Source organism: Otolemur garnettii, unplaced genomic scaffold (genome assembly GCF_000181295.1).
Source record: "Otolemur garnettii isolate 467f Iridium unplaced genomic scaffold, OtoGar3 scaffold00008, whole genome shotgun sequence".
NCBI lineage: Eukaryota > Metazoa > Chordata > Mammalia > Primates > Galagidae > Otolemur > Otolemur garnettii.
The window spans coordinates 38,529,962-38,548,276 of NW_003852403.1; the positions used below are offsets into that span (position 1 = coordinate 38,529,962).

Sequence of the window (18,315 nt, forward strand, 5' to 3'; positions counted from 1 at the left end):
AGCGATTCTCTTACCTCAGGCTGCTGGGATTATAGGCGCCCTCTGCAGCTGGGTTTTTTTTTTTTTTTTTTTAATGAGTCAGGGTCTCTTGCTCAGGCAAGTCTTGAACTCCTAAGCTCAAGCAATTCTTTCTCCTCAGCCTTCCACAGTGCTTGGATTACAGGCATGAGCCACACTGCCTGGCTGTGAGCATTTAATATGTACTGTTTGAGGGCGGTGCCTGTGGCTCAAAAGAGTAGGGTGTTGGCCCCATATGCCGGAGGTGGCAGGTTCAAACCTAGCCCTAGCCAAAAACTAAAAAAAAAAAAAAAAAAAAATGAAGTCATTAATATGTACTGTTTGATAAGCATCTCAATCATAACACACCCACAGGGATCTTTGGATCCTGCCCACCAGCCTCCCCCCTCCCTACCCCACACCAGCTCCTATTCCTGTTTTCCCCTCACTGTTCACACAGTTGCTCAAGGTCAGAACCAGAATGTGCCATAACATCCCTCCCCCATTACGTGCCTCATCCTGTCCATCAGTGAATCCCGACACTCCGTCTTCAAGCAGATCCTGAAATATTTCTCCCCCAGACACCAGCAGTTGGCCCCTACATATATCCCAACTGCCTCTCTTTCTTGTTTCCTGACTTTTACTTCACTCCTCAGTGTAACATCTCCAGTGAGCCCTTAAAGTGCACACAGAGTAAAGTCCAGACCCCTGCCTAGCTGGCGAAGCCCTCCCTGACCCACCACTGCGTTTCTCCGACCACATTCCCAGTTTCCCTCTGCTCACGCTACTGTGGCCACATGGATATTCCTTTGCCACAAATGTGTCTCCTCCTCGGGGCCTTTCCATCACATTTCTCTCTACCTGGAGGCCCCTCCTCCTCAGACCTCTGTACATCCAGGCCTTTGCTCAAATGTCACTTCCTCAAAGTTGTCCCACCTGATAACCTTGCTAACTACCTCTCCTTTGTGCTGATCACTTCTTGTCCCTCCTTTATTTTCTACATAGCCCTGAGCCTATGTAGAAGACTATGTATCTGAAATTATTCAGTTATTTGTTTGCGTATTTATTGTCTGTCTCTTCCATTCCATAGTAAGCTCCATGAGAGCAAAGTCTGTGCCACATGCTCATTTCTATACCCCAGCATATGGGACAAGATCTGGTACTTAGGCTCACAGCAATTACTTCTTCAATTAATTAACCCTTTCAACCGCCCTATGAGATTATTATTATCTCCATTTAAAGTTCAGGGAATTGGCTCGGCGCCTGTGGCTCAAGTGGCTAAGGCGCCAGCCACATACACCTAAGGTGGAGGGTTAGAATCCCCAGCCTGGGCCCACCAAACAACAATGATGGATGCAACCAAAAAATGGCCGGGTATTGTGGCGGGTGCCTGTAGTCCCAGCTACTTGGGAGGCTGAGGCAGGAGACTCGCTTGAGCCCAGGAGTTGGAGGTTGCTGTGAGCTGTGATGCCATAGCACTCTACCCAGGGGGATAGCTTGAGGCTCCGTCTAAAATAAAAATAAAAATAAAAATAAATAAATAAAGTTCAGGGAATTAAAATTCAGAAGGTAAAGGAGCTGCCTAACTATGGAGTAGGGTAAAGCCTGAATTCTTTTTTCTTTCCTTTTTTTTTTTTTTTTTGAGACAGAATCTCACTCAGTAAAGAATGAAAATCTCACCTAGGTAAAGTGCCATGGCATCATACCTCACAGCAACCTCAAACTCCTGGGCTTAGACAATCCTCTTGCCTCAGCATCCCAAGTAGCTGGGACAACAGGCATGTACCACCACACCCAGCTAGCTTTTTATTTTTAGTACAGACAGGGTCTTGCTCTTGCTAAGACTGGGCTCAAACTCCTGAGCTCAAGCAATCTACCTGCCTTGGCCTCCAGAATGTTAGGATTATAGGTGTGAGCCACTGCACCCGACCTAAAGTCTGAATTTAAATCATGCCTCATTTTGCCCCAAAGCTGAAGACATCTCTACTACATCCCACTAACACTTTTAGAAAAGAAACACCCAGTTATGTGTGTGTGGTTTGCCAAATCTTACTTTTTTTATATTGTTGGGGATTCATTGAGGGTACAAAGAATCAGGTTACACTAATTGCGTTTGTTAGGCAAAGTCCCTCTTATAAATGCGTTCCTCTCCCAAGAGGTGAGCCAAATCTTGCTTTCACTAAAAAAATGGCTTAAACACTTAAAAGATGCCAGTTCTTCATGCCTACAATTGTCAGCGACATGTTGCTAATCCACTATGGAATCTCCATCTCTAATCTTTAACAATCTCTGCAGGTAAAAGTAGTGGTTATAGGTGTCCCTACACCAAGAATCTCCCAGATCTTTTCAGAGGAGTGAGATAGGACTTTTCTGGCCACCTGTCCAGTTTTAGCAGCTCACCAGGGCATGGGAGGTGAGAGGCAGGGGAGGTGAGAGGCATGGCACAAGGGAGCATGGGCCGTGGGGCTTTCCACGCTGCAACATTTACCAGGGATGTTTGTGGCCGGTTAGGGAGCTTGCTTCAGATTAATATAATGCTTGGACCTAAAAAAGAATTCCAAAATCTCTGGGGTAGCATTCATTATTCTCATCTTTCAAAAGATCGAATTTTCTAATTTGGGCTCTGCATACTTTCCACTCCAAAATAAACCCGTGGGGAAGTCTGGCAAGTTCAGACTCAGATAATCTGGGTTCCCGCTGGGTGCCCAGCACATCAGGGGGCTATTTTAACAAAGAATGAGCAGGAATTCACTCCAAAGAGAGCGCAATGTATTAAATATTTATTCTTAGAGGTATCTACATTTAGATCACGTACAAACCTTCTTTCCGGCAAAGGAAACTTCTACAAAAGGATCCACAAGATTTTTCTTATCTGCATTGCCTCCAAATATTTCCTTTACTGTCTGTGAGAAGGCATCATCCACTGGAAAAGAAAACATTGCACCACAGAAATTAAGCCGGATTCTCTTAAGAAAGCAGGAATTATTCAGCTAAAGAAGAAATTTCTCTTATACATAAAAATAGCTGCGATAAAAATGGTTTCCCCGGGTGGCAAATGCTAGTAGCAGAAATCCTTTTTGTCTTAGTTGAAAGAAAAAGAAAATGTTTCCTCCACAAAGTTTTAAAATCAACAGGAACACCTTGAAAATCAATTGATAAATTATGTTGAGACTGGATCATTTACGGAGGGAAAATAAATAGAACAAAATTTACTCAGTCAGGGTAAGAGGAAATTCTTAAACTTACTCCTGCTTCCAATTTGGGAAAGATGCTTTAGGTCTCAATGGTATAAGTCTAGTCTGCCTTTTTCAGAGCAATTCAAGACAATTTGGCATGATTATTAATAACACATGCAGTCAACTACCACCGATTTCGACAAATTCAAAAGTGAATAGAAATCAATTAAACAGGTCAGCATAGAAAGTATAATGTAAGGTTAACTGATTTACTCCCTTTGAGATATTTATGAGGGGAAGATGGTATGGGAAGGCATTACAGGGTCTCAAAAAAGGGAGAAGAGTTCCCAGGAAAAGCAGCAAATCCTGAATGGATCCATGGTCTGCACAGTGGGTGCCACCTCCTGTGCACTTGCAGAAAGGTCCTATGTCCCGGAGCCCAGCAGGATACAGACAGGCCTGGAAAAGCAGTTAAGATGCCAGGCCAAGTCACAATGACAGACGAGGAACGGGACTAGCCCCTAGAAAAGGAATCACTGTAAGTGATTTTCTTACAAGTATGCAATCTTTTGCTAAATCTATCTCATAATACAATAGCAATAGATTTCTAGACATTGGGACTTTACCACTCTTTGCTCAGCTATTTTCATTTGCAAGCATGTCTATTGGATGATAAAAGTTCACATTTAAATTTGGGATACAATGGATTGCAACTGCTGACTTCTCACTTCTCTTTAGCATTTTCTAAAATAAGGCAGAAGTACAGGACAAGGATGGAAGACGAGAGAGAGCAAAATGGTCTAAGGGCAGGTGTATAACGGGAACATGGATCAGCAACCAGTGGGCCGTGCCCTTAGCCTGCTCAGGGAGTTTTCAGTGGGGCCAGAATGAATGAAAAGAAGTGCATGAAAAACATGCCATGGAAAAGGAAGGAAGTGCATGGTAGGGAACACCAATCACTATTCAGAATCTGATTTTATCACATCTCATCATGAAGTTAACTGATACTTCTGGGGCAAGATTAAATCCATACGTACTCTGGGGTATATCCTCAGCTCGGTAGATTTTCAGCAAGAAGGTTACCCACCGGAGGGCGATGCCAGCAGGGAGTAACAAATTACTCTCCACATCATCACTGTCACTATCACGGTCTCGTTTCTCAGCCTATTGGGGACACACCATTTATTTTATACATATAGAAAAACAGCACTTAGAAAAAATCACATTAATGCTTATAAAATGAAACCAATCAGAACTGTCTGCCTTAGGATTTCCTGAGTTTGGGGTTTAAGAGTTCAGCCACCAGTATTCCTTCAACCTCAACACTGCTCTACAAAAATCAATGCTTATAGGTGTGTGTCCTTTTGTAACTTTAGGAGCACCACAGTAAAGTGTGTGTGTGTGTTCTTGATGTTCTTCCAAATATCTCTAGACACTAAGTAATCTCTAGTTTGCTGCCCAGTTTTCTAGAATAACCACTAACTGTTTAGGAAGCAATGTGTGACTTGGCAAGCAAGGTCTATAGATAAAATCAGTCTTTATAACAAGGTAAGGAAGTTGGAGAAACACACAAATCATTTCTGAATTAAATGCTCACTCTGGGACACCAGGAAAGAGATTAAGTGAGCTAGAACAATAATCCCATAATGAAGAATTCCATGATCATTCTGGGAATTCCAAGCTGCGCTCTATTTCATGGTTACTGATACCCACATGCTTAATTTATGGTCTTTTTTTAAGTGAAAAGGATAAAGATAGAGACTGTGGGGACTCACAGGAGGCTCATCTCCAGTTCCCAGGACAAACATGCTGACTTTCATGTAACCTTTAGCACCTGAGCTGGTATCTTCGGGGTCATTGAGAAGAAGCCATTTTCTCATGACAGCATGACCTAAATTAAATGAGTAAAAGGACAAGGACACTCTAAAGAAATGCTGCCAGGACTGTGATTTTTTCTGCCCGAAGCTCCATCATGCACACCAAATTCCCAGTGGAATCTCCATATTAATGCCCTCTGTTCTGTATTCTTCCCCACCCCACCCCCACCATCCTGTCCTGGTGTGACTCAAACAGGACTCCCTAAGCTGTGTCAACTAGTTTTATAATTCGACCTTGATAAGATCAAAACATCCTCACAAAACAGAGATAGTACCTACCCATGAATGTTAAGATGAAAATTAGACCTCTGTACTTAATCACTGTTATTTATTCTCCCTAAGCATCCTCCCTTCTACCCATCAAAAAAATAGCTTAAAATTTCTTTGACTTTAACTCCTTGACTCTCCCTCTCCATCCCTGCCAGGTTGTCTTGATTCCTGGAATCTTCTTCAGTGTTAGAAAGCATGAACTTGAGACTTCAAATTGATGGAGAGAACATTACTTACCAGGTTCATCATAAACGAATCCAACATCGATCTGGAGAAAAATAATTTAAAGTAGTTTAAGTACATTTTAAAATTAGTCTAGCCCCTATAAAGAAACCATCATGATTATGTTTAAATATAATGCTCTTGACTAGATTTAAGTTCTCTCAGACCCAACATTTCTACCTTACCCTCTCTGTATCCCCAATGCCTTATCTGATATGTGATATATAGAAGACCCTCAGTAAGTCACTACTGAATGAATGAGCAGTCTTAGAGTGGGAAGGGACCATGGAAGTAAGGTGACCAGCATGTTCCAGTTCGCCTGGGACTTTCCCAGGTCCAACACTAAAAGCCTCAGGCAAACTGGGACCATTGGTCATTGTACAGAAATTCACCTGATGCAAATTTCTGTATAATTCTCTTCTCCCTCTTCTTCCAGTTAATGCCAATATTAATATAACCATTAACGGGGCAGTACAATGTGCCAGGTGCTGTGCTAGCTGCTTTACATACACCATTTCATTTAATCTTTGCAATGATCCATTTTACAGATGAAGAAACAAAGGAAGATCAGATAGGTTAATTGAGTTCCCCTGGGACATGCGGCTAATTAGTGGCAGACAGGGTATGAACACAGGTTTTGCCTGGCCCAGATCATCCTCTAGGACTTCTAGCACCTGGTTCATTCCTTTGGGAGGCAGCCTATTTCATGTAGAATTGTTGGGGAGAAGATAGAGTTTCTTAGAAACGTGTCCTGGATGTCTTGTCTGGTTTGGCTGTTGATGGAGCTCTAGGCCACTGGAAGTTCAGCTGGATGTTGGCCATCCTGCCATAGTCAAGTACGCCTTCCCTTTGCACCAGTGGATTTGATTTCAGGCACAGATGGAACCCTGGCAGGGCCTCAGGTGGCGGCTGCCGAGCATCTTGCTTTGGACCACTGCTAAGTGTTGGACTTTAAAAGTAAGCAAACCCCAGGCATCCCTCATCAAGGATCTTGGTGTTGAGCCCTTACAAATGACCCTAAGATGTCACCAAGATGGGTACCCAGGAATCAAATTCCCTGTTATGAAAGTTCCCATCTTTATAAAAGCTGAATGAAGCAGACTGTTGTCACCCACCTTAAATTCCCCCATCAGACAATCTGCTCGCAAAGAGTGGGAATTGTAAACCTGGAAGAAAGAAGAAGAGTGAAGAGGTGATCGGCTCTGGCTGGCAGTGAGTGTACGGTGCCTCCCCACCGTCCGTGCCTTACCCGGATGCTAATGATCTCATCCATCAGTTCAGAAGGGGTCATGTTGACATTGTAGAAAAACAACTGTCGAAGCAACAGAGAAAATGTTTCAGTGTTAGCAGAGGATTCAGGGTTAGTGGGATCTGGGGCTATAATTTGGGGAGCCCTCCTAAAAAACACAAAACAGAGATTTAAAATTATGTTGAACCATGTGAACATACTGCAGGGCCTTGGGAAAGGCCCTGAAGTTTCAGCTTCATGGTAAACCCACTTCTGCAGTTTGCAAAAAGGAAAATAGAGTTGGATGCAGTGGAAGATCATTCTCCTTAGTGAAGTATCACAAGAACGGAAAAGCAAGTACCCAATGTACTCAATACTAACATGAAACCAGTAGATGCCCACACAAGATAAAAACACAATTAAATTCAAGTGGAAGTGGGGGCAGGAAGGAGGAAAGAGGAGAAAGGAGAAGGATTGCTGTGCTTTCGCCTAACGGGCGTAGTGTAAGGGTAAATGGCACACCTCCTGGGGAAGGGCTCACTTAACAAACATAAATGAGGTAACCTAATTGTTTGAACCCTCATATTAATCTGAAGTTTTTAAAAAAGAAAGTTGATTCTTAGGAGGTGAATATTAGGTATACAGAGATTTCATCATCCCAGGCCAATAAACATTAATCCTAAAAAAATACAATGAGCATTTAGTCAAACGGAGACTTTTCCCCTCCAACTTTTAACTTAGAAATATTTCATTCAAGTCTACAGGAAAATTGAAAGAATAGCAAAAACTTTTCAGCTACGTTCACCAGTTTTTACCATTTTGGGGACATTTGCTTTATCTTTCCCTTTTTTAAACCTGTGAACCATTTGCAATAAAGTTCTAGATGTCATGACACGTCGCTCCTTTAAAATGCATTCAGGTGTCTCTCCTAAGAGCAAAGGCATCTTATATAATCATACCCAAGAAATTGAATATCTAACATATAGTTGATTTTCAAATTTCTCCAATTGTCTTCCTAAAAAAATTATTTTTAGCTTTAAAAATAATCTAGGATCTGGGGGCGGCACCTGTGGCTCAAGGAATAGGGTGCCGGCCCCGTATACCAGAGGTGGCGGGTTCAAACCGGCCCCGGCCAAAAACTGCAAAAAAAAAAAAAAAATCTAGGATCCATGTAAAGACCATACATTGCATTTGGTTGTCTGTGTCTTCAATTTCTGTTTATCTAGAGCAGTGGTTCTCACCCTTCTTAATGCTGCAGCCCTTTAATACAGTTCCAGTGGGTCGCAACCCGCAGGTTGAGAACCGCTGCTCTAGAACAATATTATTTCCTTTTTTATTTGCTTCTCATTTCTTTCTTACAGAAATCACTTGTTTTAAAGAACCCCCCTACAGTCTGGATTTGTGTGAACATTTTGTCACTGTTGAATGTGAGTTGACCATTTAATCAGACATGACACAGGAGATATTGATTACTTCCATTATATCACATCAGGATGCCCTTTTTGTCCCATTATTGGTGATACTAAGTTTAATCACTTGGTTAAAATCTACATAAATCAAGAATGTTTTTGGTAAAATCCTTTTATTGATTTATACATTAGTTTGTTTACAGGCCCTGTTATTTGTTTCTTCCCTTTAGCCAAAAGGTCTAATCCCTCCATAATTCATTAAATTGGAAAACTTCAGAGGAAGGCTAAGAGTCTTGCTGGGCTCCTCAGAGAGAGGTGGGGCAAACAGGCAAGACCTTTTATACTACGTACTTGGCAGCACGCTGTTGTCTGTGATTCCTCTGAGGGGGGCCAGAAAACCCAGTTCATTTATAATTGCTTTGAGAAGAAAATGGGGTCTTCTGGAAACCTGGGGGTCAGGTTGAACAGAGGGAAAGGAACAGAAACACTGGGTGGAGAAAACTGGTTTATTCTGTGAATAGAGGAGTAGAAAAAAGGAAAGCGGGAGCTGGGGTTAGAGGCTGGAGGGAATGAAGAGAAACCGTGATAAGAAAGACCTGGGCTCACAGCCCCCAAGGAATCTCAGAAATGTATCTCCTCAGCAGAATGAGATCCAACTCTAAAAATCTCCCAGACTGATCCCTTCTCTTCACAGCCTGGTTGTGGAGTTTACCATCATTTGAGACGATGATCAAGGTATCAAGTATTTTTGAGGAGTGCTATAAAAGAGATCGACAGAAGCAGGCTACATTCTCAGTGTACAAGTTGATAGCCAAGTAAGTTTTGACACCTCTAAAGAGCCAGAGTAGTCACACAAAGACAACCCTCAGGACATCTTGCCAATTAGCAAAAGCAAATTGGATACAGGTGACATCATGTGATCTATCGGGGGAGAAGGGACCTATCAGGAAGGGATCCATTGAGAAGTCATTGCTAAAACACCAGAAAGGCACCGGCATCTCTGACAACCAGTGACAAAGCTGACCAGTCAGCTTTGGGCACTGGGACAGTCTGTAGGCATCACAGTGGTGGGGACACAAAGTAAGGAAGAGGCAGCTTCCCCAAATGCACAGCGTCACAGTTTAGGCTGGGGAAGCCCTGCTCCTCACCAGATCATCTCACTTGTGCCCCCTCCTTAACTTGGTGTGTGTAACACTGGAACTTCGCGTTGCCTTTACCAGCTCAGGAATTTCCTCTCCCACAGGACTCGCTGGGAAGGAATCTGCATTATCCACCCATTTACCTCATCAAAAAACGGATTGTTCCCTCTCTTGATTCTTGTTCGGTGCGTCTGGCCACAGACATGGACTTTGACCACAGGCCTGATGTTGTTGCCACTTAGCTGTCGGCCCTCAATCACTCTGACGCGGATCTACAAGCACAGAGGGGTGTTGTTACTGATCCCTTCCCGGGAGTGTTCTTCAGCTTTTTCACCTAGGAGGAGAGCTCAGCCCAGGCTGGGACAGCCTTGTAATATACTGGAGCTCACACCTGGGAGAGCCCACCTGTGATCACTCCCACCATGGGCCCTGGGGGTGGGTTGGAGAAACTGAGAGTAGAAGCGGGGATGAAAATAGCTCCACGCTGGCCTGGAAAGAGCAGGGCAGGCCAGAGTCACTGCTCAGCCTCCAGCCACACACCTGCTCTTCCCAAGCCTGCTGATGTGCTAACTCATCCCGCTGCTATCTCTGTGTATAAGGAAGTGCCTAGGGCTAAGAATACCCAGTGCCAGCGCTTCTGCTCCCCACTAGCTCTTTCCACCACCAAAGGGAAGGAAAGTTACAGTTCTTTTTCTCTGAAGAATCTCATGGGGCTTGACTAAACCTTTACACTTTTATATGCAACAGAAAGAGAGAGCCCTGGGGGTTGGGCTTATGCACTGCTTGGGCCATTCCCCATAGGAATAGGTCTGTGGTAACATCACTTCCCGCAGTCCGAAGGCTGAGCAGAGATGCAGAGGCCGGGCCGTTTCTACCTGGAAGTCCTGCGGCTTATTGGACAGCATTCGCCGGCTGTTCTTCACTCTGGTGAGCCTCCGCGCGAGCTGAGCTTCGGACACCGTCCCGGCTGGTCCACGGGGCCCCGGGCCCGTGACTGTACCATTCAACTGGTCTTCATCACCTTCATCCTCTTCCTCTTCTCCTAAAATATCAAAGAGGAATCCAGTTAGAGATGGCCTGTCAATGTCAGGACACTCAGGCTTCCAGGACCCAGACAGTTTGCTTGTGACTATACTTGAATTGTTCCTGTGGTGGCAGGGGAAGGAGAGGCTCTTGGTGGCACTGACTTGGGACCTGTTGGAACTCAGATACAGTATCGTTAAGAAAATGTGCATCAGGGCACTTGTTCAGGCTGCCTTCAAAGAGACCAAGCCAGAGATTACAGAGATCACAAGAGGAGATGGCACCATTGACCCAGATAAGAATCACTGTTTTCTGATCTCAGGACCCAGCCTGAGGTCAGGGGGAACTTACTGCAGTTAGGGCAGAGAAATGAGGAAATGCCATGGGAACCAGGAGCCTTGAAAAGACAGACCCACTTCTGCCCTTCCCACCACAGATCTCTCTAGAGAGCTGCTCATGTCTGCACCACGCCCTTCCAGCTTCCTCGTTCACAAATGCTCTCTCCTCCCTCATAGCAGGTGAGATTCACCTTGTATTCTTAGAAAGTAAACCAAGGATCTTGCTCTCTCTGCAGCCTTCTGGGTTGGCATTTGACACTTGTGCCCCCTCCTTCATTCCCTCAGCTTCCCTCTGCACCCACCAGGGAAGTTTTCCCAGGGTAGCGGAGTGAATGCCCCTCCCCACCCCCCAACGTCTTAGATACTCCTCCTTCCTGATTCTTTGGAGACCCCTGCAAATGTCCTCTCTCTCTTCCTGTGGTTTTTTTTTCTCCCCTGGGACCCTTCCTCCGCCTTCAAGCATACACAGATCTTTCTCTCCTTAAAAACCCGAAACCAAAAATCAACTCCGCCCTTTCTCTTTCTTTTATTCACAAACTCTTTAAAACTCACCGAAAAACTTCGGTTTTTCTTTTCCTGTTAGGCAAAACGTTTGAACTCCTGTGTAATCCATGCTATATAATCTGAGAGCCTAGAAGACTAACCGCCTTGTCTAGTGAATAACTGCACTGGCGTGCCCTACTTTCAGATTCTGAAACTCCTCCTTTACAATACAGCACATAAGAGATCTGATTTCCATATGCTGTCACCTATCACTCCACAGGTATGCATTAGTTCCACCGGCTCACTCTATGGCACCGCTTGTTAAAGCTTAGGCTGTGCCGTGCTGCCTGGTTTCAAATCCTAGGTTCAAGCCATGTGAGTCTAGTTTCTTAATTTCTCTAGGCCTCAGTTTTTTCATTTGTGAAAGGGGGGAAATGATTGTATTTACAACAAGGTTACTGTACAGATAGAATTAGTCGACAGGTGAAGCCTTTAATGCAGAGCCGGGTACCGAGCAGCAGCCAGTAAATGAACTTTTGTTTTGGTTTTGCTGAGTGCTATTTGGCAATAGTTTGTTTGGCCCTGCCAAATCTCTTGTTGAAATTTGATCCCCAGAGTCGAAGGTGGAGCCAGGTGGGAAGTATTTGGATCTTGGGGGCAGATCCCTCCTGAATGAAGGATGCCATTCTCCCAGGAGTGGGTCAGTTCTCTGTCTAATTCCTGCAAGAACTGTTGTTGAAAAGAGCTGAGCACCTTCTCTGCTTTCTCTCTTGGTTTCTCCCTCCCCATGTGATTTCTACATATGAGGTTCCCCTTCATCTTCTGCTGAGTGGAAACAGCCTGAGGCCCTCGTAGAAGCCACTCTGGTGCCATGCTTCCTGTGCAGCCTGCAGAACCATGAGCCAAATGAGCCTCTTCATAAATTACTCAGCCTCAGATATGCTTCAATAGTAACACAGAAATGGACTGAGACACTGACGGGTCAGTTTTGGTCAATGTCTTAATCTGTTTGGGCTCTCTAACAAAATGCCATCTACTGGATGGCTTATAAACCACAGAAAGCTATTTCTCACAGCTCTCAGAGATCAGGCTGCTGGCAGATTCGCTGTCTGGTGAGGGCTGCTTCCTGGTTTGTGGATGGCACCTTCTCTCCGTGTCCTCGCACAGCAGAAGGACAGGGAACCAATCCCCTGATCTGCCCTCATGACCTAATCACCCTCCAAAAGCCCCACTGCTGACACCATCACCTTGACACCAATTTTGGAGGGATACAACATTCAGACCATAGAAGATGGAGGAAGGTGTTTGTGGTGCACAGAACACTCCCTGGGAAGCAGCAATTGATGGGGGCACTGGGACAGTCTGTAGGCATCACAGTGGTGGGGACACAAAGTAAGGAAGAGGCAGCTTCCCCAAATGCACAGCGTCACAGTTTAGGCTGGGGAAGCCCTGCTCCTCACCACCCATTCATTCATGCTTCGCCCAGCCTGGCCTGGCTTCTGTTCTTCGAAGGCCAACCATGACCTCTCCCTGCTAAGCTCAATGCCCTTATCCATGTCCTCGTCCTTGATCTTCCATGGCAGTGGTCACAGGCCCACACATATTTCTGTGGATCATTGCAGCTGTCCTCCTCCTACTGTGACTAAACTTTTCAGATTCTTCCATGGGCCATGTGACCTCCCACTTTGTCCTTTGCTCCTTTGACTCAGCACCCTGAGGATCCTCACTTCACACATCGTTCTAGGAACACCAGATGCACAGAATGTTAGACTAGAAGAGACTGTAGAGATCCCGGGTCCAACCTGCCCTCCACTGCATTTTATGGATAGAGAAACTGAGGTCCAGAAAGCTGAAGCCACTTGCCTGCCAGGTTATTAGGGGCTGACCTACAACCAGGACCAAATTTTCACCCTGGGTTACTGGTTTCGAACTGGATCTAAAACCAGGCTGCAGGTGAGGGACATGCTGCTCTCCTGGGGCCTCAGCATCATTGTCAGGATACCAGAAAACTCCCATAGAAGCTAAGATAAGGAATAGCTACCGTGGTCCTCTGCAAGATGATCTGGCTCTCTTCTTCCCTCTTCTTGAAGAGACTTCAAAGGAAGAGCTTGCCTGCTGCCTAGGACAGTAGGGCACCTGGATCCCAGCTCTCAGGTGTCCTTCCTACTCCCCACCAGGTGAGTGCCTCTGCCTCCTCCAGTTTCAGATGACATAAGCTGCCTTCCAACAGACTTCCCCCTCCTCTCCCAGCTGCAATGAATCCCAGTCTGTCTTGCTACAACACATTGTTCTTTCTAGCCCTCACCACGCACTCTGGCATTTACTTATTAATCCATAGGCCTCCCCCACTCCCAAGCTTCAGAAGCAGGGGGCTTGTTCTTTTCTCCTTTATATCTGCCCCCATGCTGTACATAAATCCTGGTATCACAGAAGAGGCCCCATAAATGTGGAATGAGTAAAGAAATGGGAAGGAGAGATCATGATCCTTGCATGTGCCTTCAAGTTTGGTAAAGCTACTGTCCATTTCTCAGGAAAGAGCACGCAAGCAGCTAAAGGAGCTCCCCCAACCTCAGCATCAGACTTGGGAAGTGTGGAGAGTCACTCCCCTCCCGCTGGACTGGGCAATAAATGAAGAGGATAGGTTCGGTGCCTGTAGCACAGAGGTTAAGGCGCTAGCCACATATACCAAGGCTGGTGGGTTCGAATCCAGCCTGGACCAGCTAAACAACAATGACAACTGCAACAACAACAACAACAAAATAGCCGGTGTTAAGGCGGATGCCTGTAGTCCCAGCTACTTGGGAGGCTGAGGAAAGAGAATCACTTGAGTCCAGGGGCTTGAGGTTGCTGTGAGTTGTGATGCCATGGCACTCTACTGAGGGCCGCAAAGTGAGACTCTGTCTCAAAAATAAATAAATAAATAAAATAAATGGGGAGGATAGCTTTTGGGTTCCTGCAAACAACTAAGACTTATTTCTTGCAACCGTCTTGGGCCCAAGGGAGACTTCCTGCTTGCTGTGAATTGTTTCACTTCAAACTGACAGGTGTTTATAACAGCAAGCTGGAGAAAAAGCAGGACTCCATTCTGAACATGCTTCTTATTCCATTAGTGGTGCTAGACTCTGGATATGCTCTTTTTTTAAATTATTTTTATTTATTATTGGGGGGCAGTTTTTAGCCAGGGCCAGGTTTGAACCTGCCACCTCTGATATGTGGGACTGACACCCTACTCCTTGAGCCACAGGTGCTGCCCACTGGATATGCTCTTTTTTTTTTTTTTTTTTTTTGAGACAGAGCCTCAAGCTGTCCCCCTGGGTAGAGTGCCATGGCATTACAGCTCACAGCAACCTCCAACTCCTGGGCTCAAGCGAGTCTCCCGCCTCAGCCTCCCAAGTAGCTGGGACCACAGGCGCCCGCCACAACGCCCGGCCATTTTTTGGTTGCAGCCGTCATTGTTGTTTGGCGGGTCCGGGCTGGGGATTCGAACCCGCCACCTTAGGTGTACGTGGCTGGCGCCTTAGCCGGTTGAGCCATAGGCGCCGAGCCACTGGATATGCTCTTAATGGATGCTTTAGAACAGCAGTTCTCAACCTGTGGGTCATGTATTAAAGGGTCATGACATTAGGAAGGCTGAGAACCACTGCTCTAGAATCAGACTGCAGATAATGAAGAGGCTATTTCTTCTGGAAACACCTTCTGCTATTCAGACTTTGGGCTGAAGAGATGGATCAGAGGCCAACAGCCTAAGCCACGGTGGCAGCCAGCATCTCTGCCTCGGATGAAGTTGGATAGTCAAACAGGAAGTCTGCCTGTCATGTGGCAGGAAGTTGCTCAGGATTAAACAATGTGATGCAAAGAATGAAGGGGGCCTAAGGCACTGCTGAATACACCCTTCTGCTAACCCCAGTGTGAGCAGTTGTGCTGGCATGTCCTGTCAATGAGACCCAGGCACGTGGATCTACAAAGAATGATTCTTTCATGACCATGGAAGGTGACACTAATTTGGGAGCCACTCGCTGGTTGTACCAGCAACCTCAAACTTCTGGGTTCAAGTGATCCTCTTGCCTCAGCCTTCCAAGTAGCCAGGACTATAGGCATGCACCACAATGCCTGGCTAACTTTTCTATGTTTAGTAGAGACAAGGGCTCACTCTAGCTCAGGCTAGTCCTGAACTCCTGAGCTCAATGAATCTGTCTGCTTCAGCCTCTCAGAGTGGTAGGATTATAGGCGTGAGCCACTGCACCCGGCCCTGGTTTATCCACATTTGCACTCAGTAGCTGAATGGAGTGCACTCAGGCGATGGCTAAGGAGAACCTCCACCTTAGTGACCTGGTCTCACTTTAATCTTATGGTAACATACCATAAGTGTACCCACAGGGCTGAGTGGCCTAACTACCACACATCCGAGATGTCAGTTCCAAAACTTTTCCTGGCCCTGGTCTCCAATGGCCACTAACAGGGTCAAACACTTCACCTTTCTGAATTCTCAACTGTTTTGCTTATTTTTCTTTCCTTCTTTCTTACCTCACACTTAGGTGTACACAGATATTTTGTATCTTGAAAGCTTCCAACACCCTTTCTCACTTCTTTCTCATTGTTGGCTCATAATCTTGTTTCTTATTTCACTGAGAAAATAAAGAATGAGAAGAGAATTTTCACATCCTTCCGAGCCAACTGTCTTCTCCCTGTGTCTGATCTCTGCCTCCTCTCCTGCTACAATCTCTCTCTCTCTCTCTCTCTCTCTCTCCTGGACTGTCTGTGCTTCCCAGCTTGAGGCCACCCCCTGCAGGTCTGCGCGGTTCTCATCTCCTCTCACGACTCCAGTGTGCTTCTGCGGTTCCTGCCTCTGGATCCAATCACCTTTCCTCTTGGACTGAATGATTCCTATCAAAATATAAGCATGCTGAAATGTCGCTCATAATTAAAAAAAAAAAAAACCTTTTGTTGACTCTACAGCGCCCCTTCTTTACTACTCCTTTTCGCAGCCAATTCCGTGGAAGAATCATCGTCACTCATTCTCTGCTTACTCTCCTCTGATTCTTTCTCTCCTGAGCCCCCTCCAGCCAGGCCTTTGCTCTACAACTCCACCAAAGCTGCTCCTGTCAAGGTCACTAAAGACTTCATGTTACCAGATGCCACGATCCAGCCTCAAGTCTCCTCTTACTCCAACTCTCCACAGCATTCGTTCATGTAATCCCTGAAACACTTTCTGCTCTGGGCTTTGCAATTTGAAGTAATTACCGAGGAAATTTCTGTCTTCCTACTTTTTACATGGACGTTGGCTTCCAACAGGCCATTTAATAGAATCAACGTCACAGATGAAGGAGACCTTCCATGCCATTTAATCCAATTCCTTGATGTTGTAGGTAAGGAATTTGAGACTCAGAGAGGTTAAGTGACATAAGACTGTCACACAGCTTGAGAGAGGGGTGGATGTGCAAACTCAGGTCTGCTGATTCACTATGGCTCAGGTTCCTCATTGTCCTGCTCTGGCTGTGACAAGCTCTTCACATTTTCCTTGTAGGAATGACATCCTGCCTCCTCAGCAATTATAAGGTCACTTGGTCAAATCCCACCTACCAGGCTTTTGGCCATGGCTAACACTGGCCTGTTTACGTCCTACTGTAAGCAATTCAATGCCCCACCCCATCGCAATTCCTGGGTAAATAGCACTAGATGTGCCTTAAGAACTTTCCGGCATGGATGCAATATGTAGAATGCAGCAAAGGTACCAGGGGTGCAAACACAGTGTTGCCTGGCAAGCCTGACAGCATCTGCCTCTGGGCAATCAAGCCTATGACACGGTCTAGAAAACATTTTCCAAAAAGCTCTTTCTGAATCTGAGCTATATAATTTAACCAGGTAAAATGTACAACTCCAGGATATCTGAAAGTGACCTCTAAAATCTGTCTTCAGCAGGATCTATGGGGGATTGGGGGCTCCCCTCGAGGCCAGCTACATTAAGCTCTCTAGAAATAAGTACCAGATAGCTGTATATTTAGCAATCTCCCTTGATGATTTTATTGTGTCTAAACGTTGAGAACCACATGCTTATTATGATTGCTTTGATTTCCCTAAATAGCCCAGAAAAAATTGGCCTAATACAATCAGTGTTTACAGGACAAAGCCACTCTATTGGAGACCGAATCCTGGAAATAGTGCCTATAGCAATCTTCTAGCACAATGATCATTTTCCAGTTCAGCTTGGACCAAGTGTCCTTTGTTCCCTGGATTCCCATGATCTGTCCCTCAAGAGCAAACGTCTCAGCCCAGCATCTGCAGCCATCAGGAACATGCTTCCTCTCCCACATCCTTCTGAATGAACTAGGTACTTTGGTCTATTCACTAGTGTTCCCCAAAATTCCCTTCTTGAAAAAATATTATACCATATCCATTGTCCATCTATCATTCACTTCTTCATTCATTAACCAACTAAGTAATTACTGAACCATATGATTCTCCAAGAGTTGTGCTTGGCACCAAGAATACACAGTTGAACTACATGGCCATGCCTGGCATGGTGGCTCACACCTGTAATCCTAGGGCTCTAGGAGGCCAAGGTGGGTGGATTGCTTGAGCTCAGGAATTTGAGACCAGCCTGAGCAAGAGTGAGACCCTATCTCTACTGAAAATAGAAAAACTAGCTGGTATAGTGGGAGCCTGTAGTCCTGGCTACTTGGGAGGCTATGGCAAGAGGATGGCTTGAACCCAAGAGTTTTAGGTTACTGTGAGCTAAGACACCATAGCACTCTAGTCTAGGGCAACAGAGTAAGACTTTGTCAAGAATGGAAGGAAGGAAGGAGGGAGGGCAGGAGGGAGGGAAGGAGTAAGGAAGGAAAGAAAAGATATACATGGTTGAAAAAGTACTTTCCTGAAGAAATTGTTTTCCATGTCATAATTTGCTTAGTCCTCTGTGGAGTGATTTATTGTTAGCTCTGGGCTATACTTATTCATGTTTGTATCTTACCTTACTACTGAACTGCAAACTCCCCAGTGGCAAAACAATGCCTTTCTTTTCTTTTCTTTTCTTTTTTTTTTTGAGACAGAGCCTCAAGCTGTCCCTCTGGGTAGAGTGCCGTGGCATCACAGCTCACAGCAACCTCCAACTCCTGGGCTCAAGCGAGTCTCCTGCCTCAGCCTCCCAAGTAGCTGG

At 45.4% G+C, this 18,315-nt stretch overlaps 1 protein-coding gene across 1 annotated transcript in view; it reads right to left on the reverse strand.

Annotated features, from left to right (window-relative positions):
* The window catches only part of MYOF (myoferlin), a 162,316-nt gene that overhangs the window by 85,881 nt on the left and 58,120 nt on the right, over positions 1–18,315 (reverse strand). Inside the window, exons 6-13 of the mRNA XM_012801428.2 lie at positions 10,194–10,360; positions 9,462–9,590; positions 6,792–6,854; positions 6,658–6,708; positions 5,558–5,588; positions 4,949–5,064; positions 4,211–4,337; positions 2,817–2,920 (exon numbers count right to left, since the gene is read on the reverse strand). Of these exons, the coding sequence (XP_012656882.1) occupies positions 2,817–2,920; positions 4,211–4,337; positions 4,949–5,064; positions 5,558–5,588; positions 6,658–6,708; positions 6,792–6,854; positions 9,462–9,590; positions 10,194–10,360 (788 nt within the window). The remainder of the gene's footprint in view (positions 1–2,816; positions 2,921–4,210; positions 4,338–4,948; positions 5,065–5,557; positions 5,589–6,657; positions 6,709–6,791; positions 6,855–9,461; positions 9,591–10,193; positions 10,361–18,315) is intronic.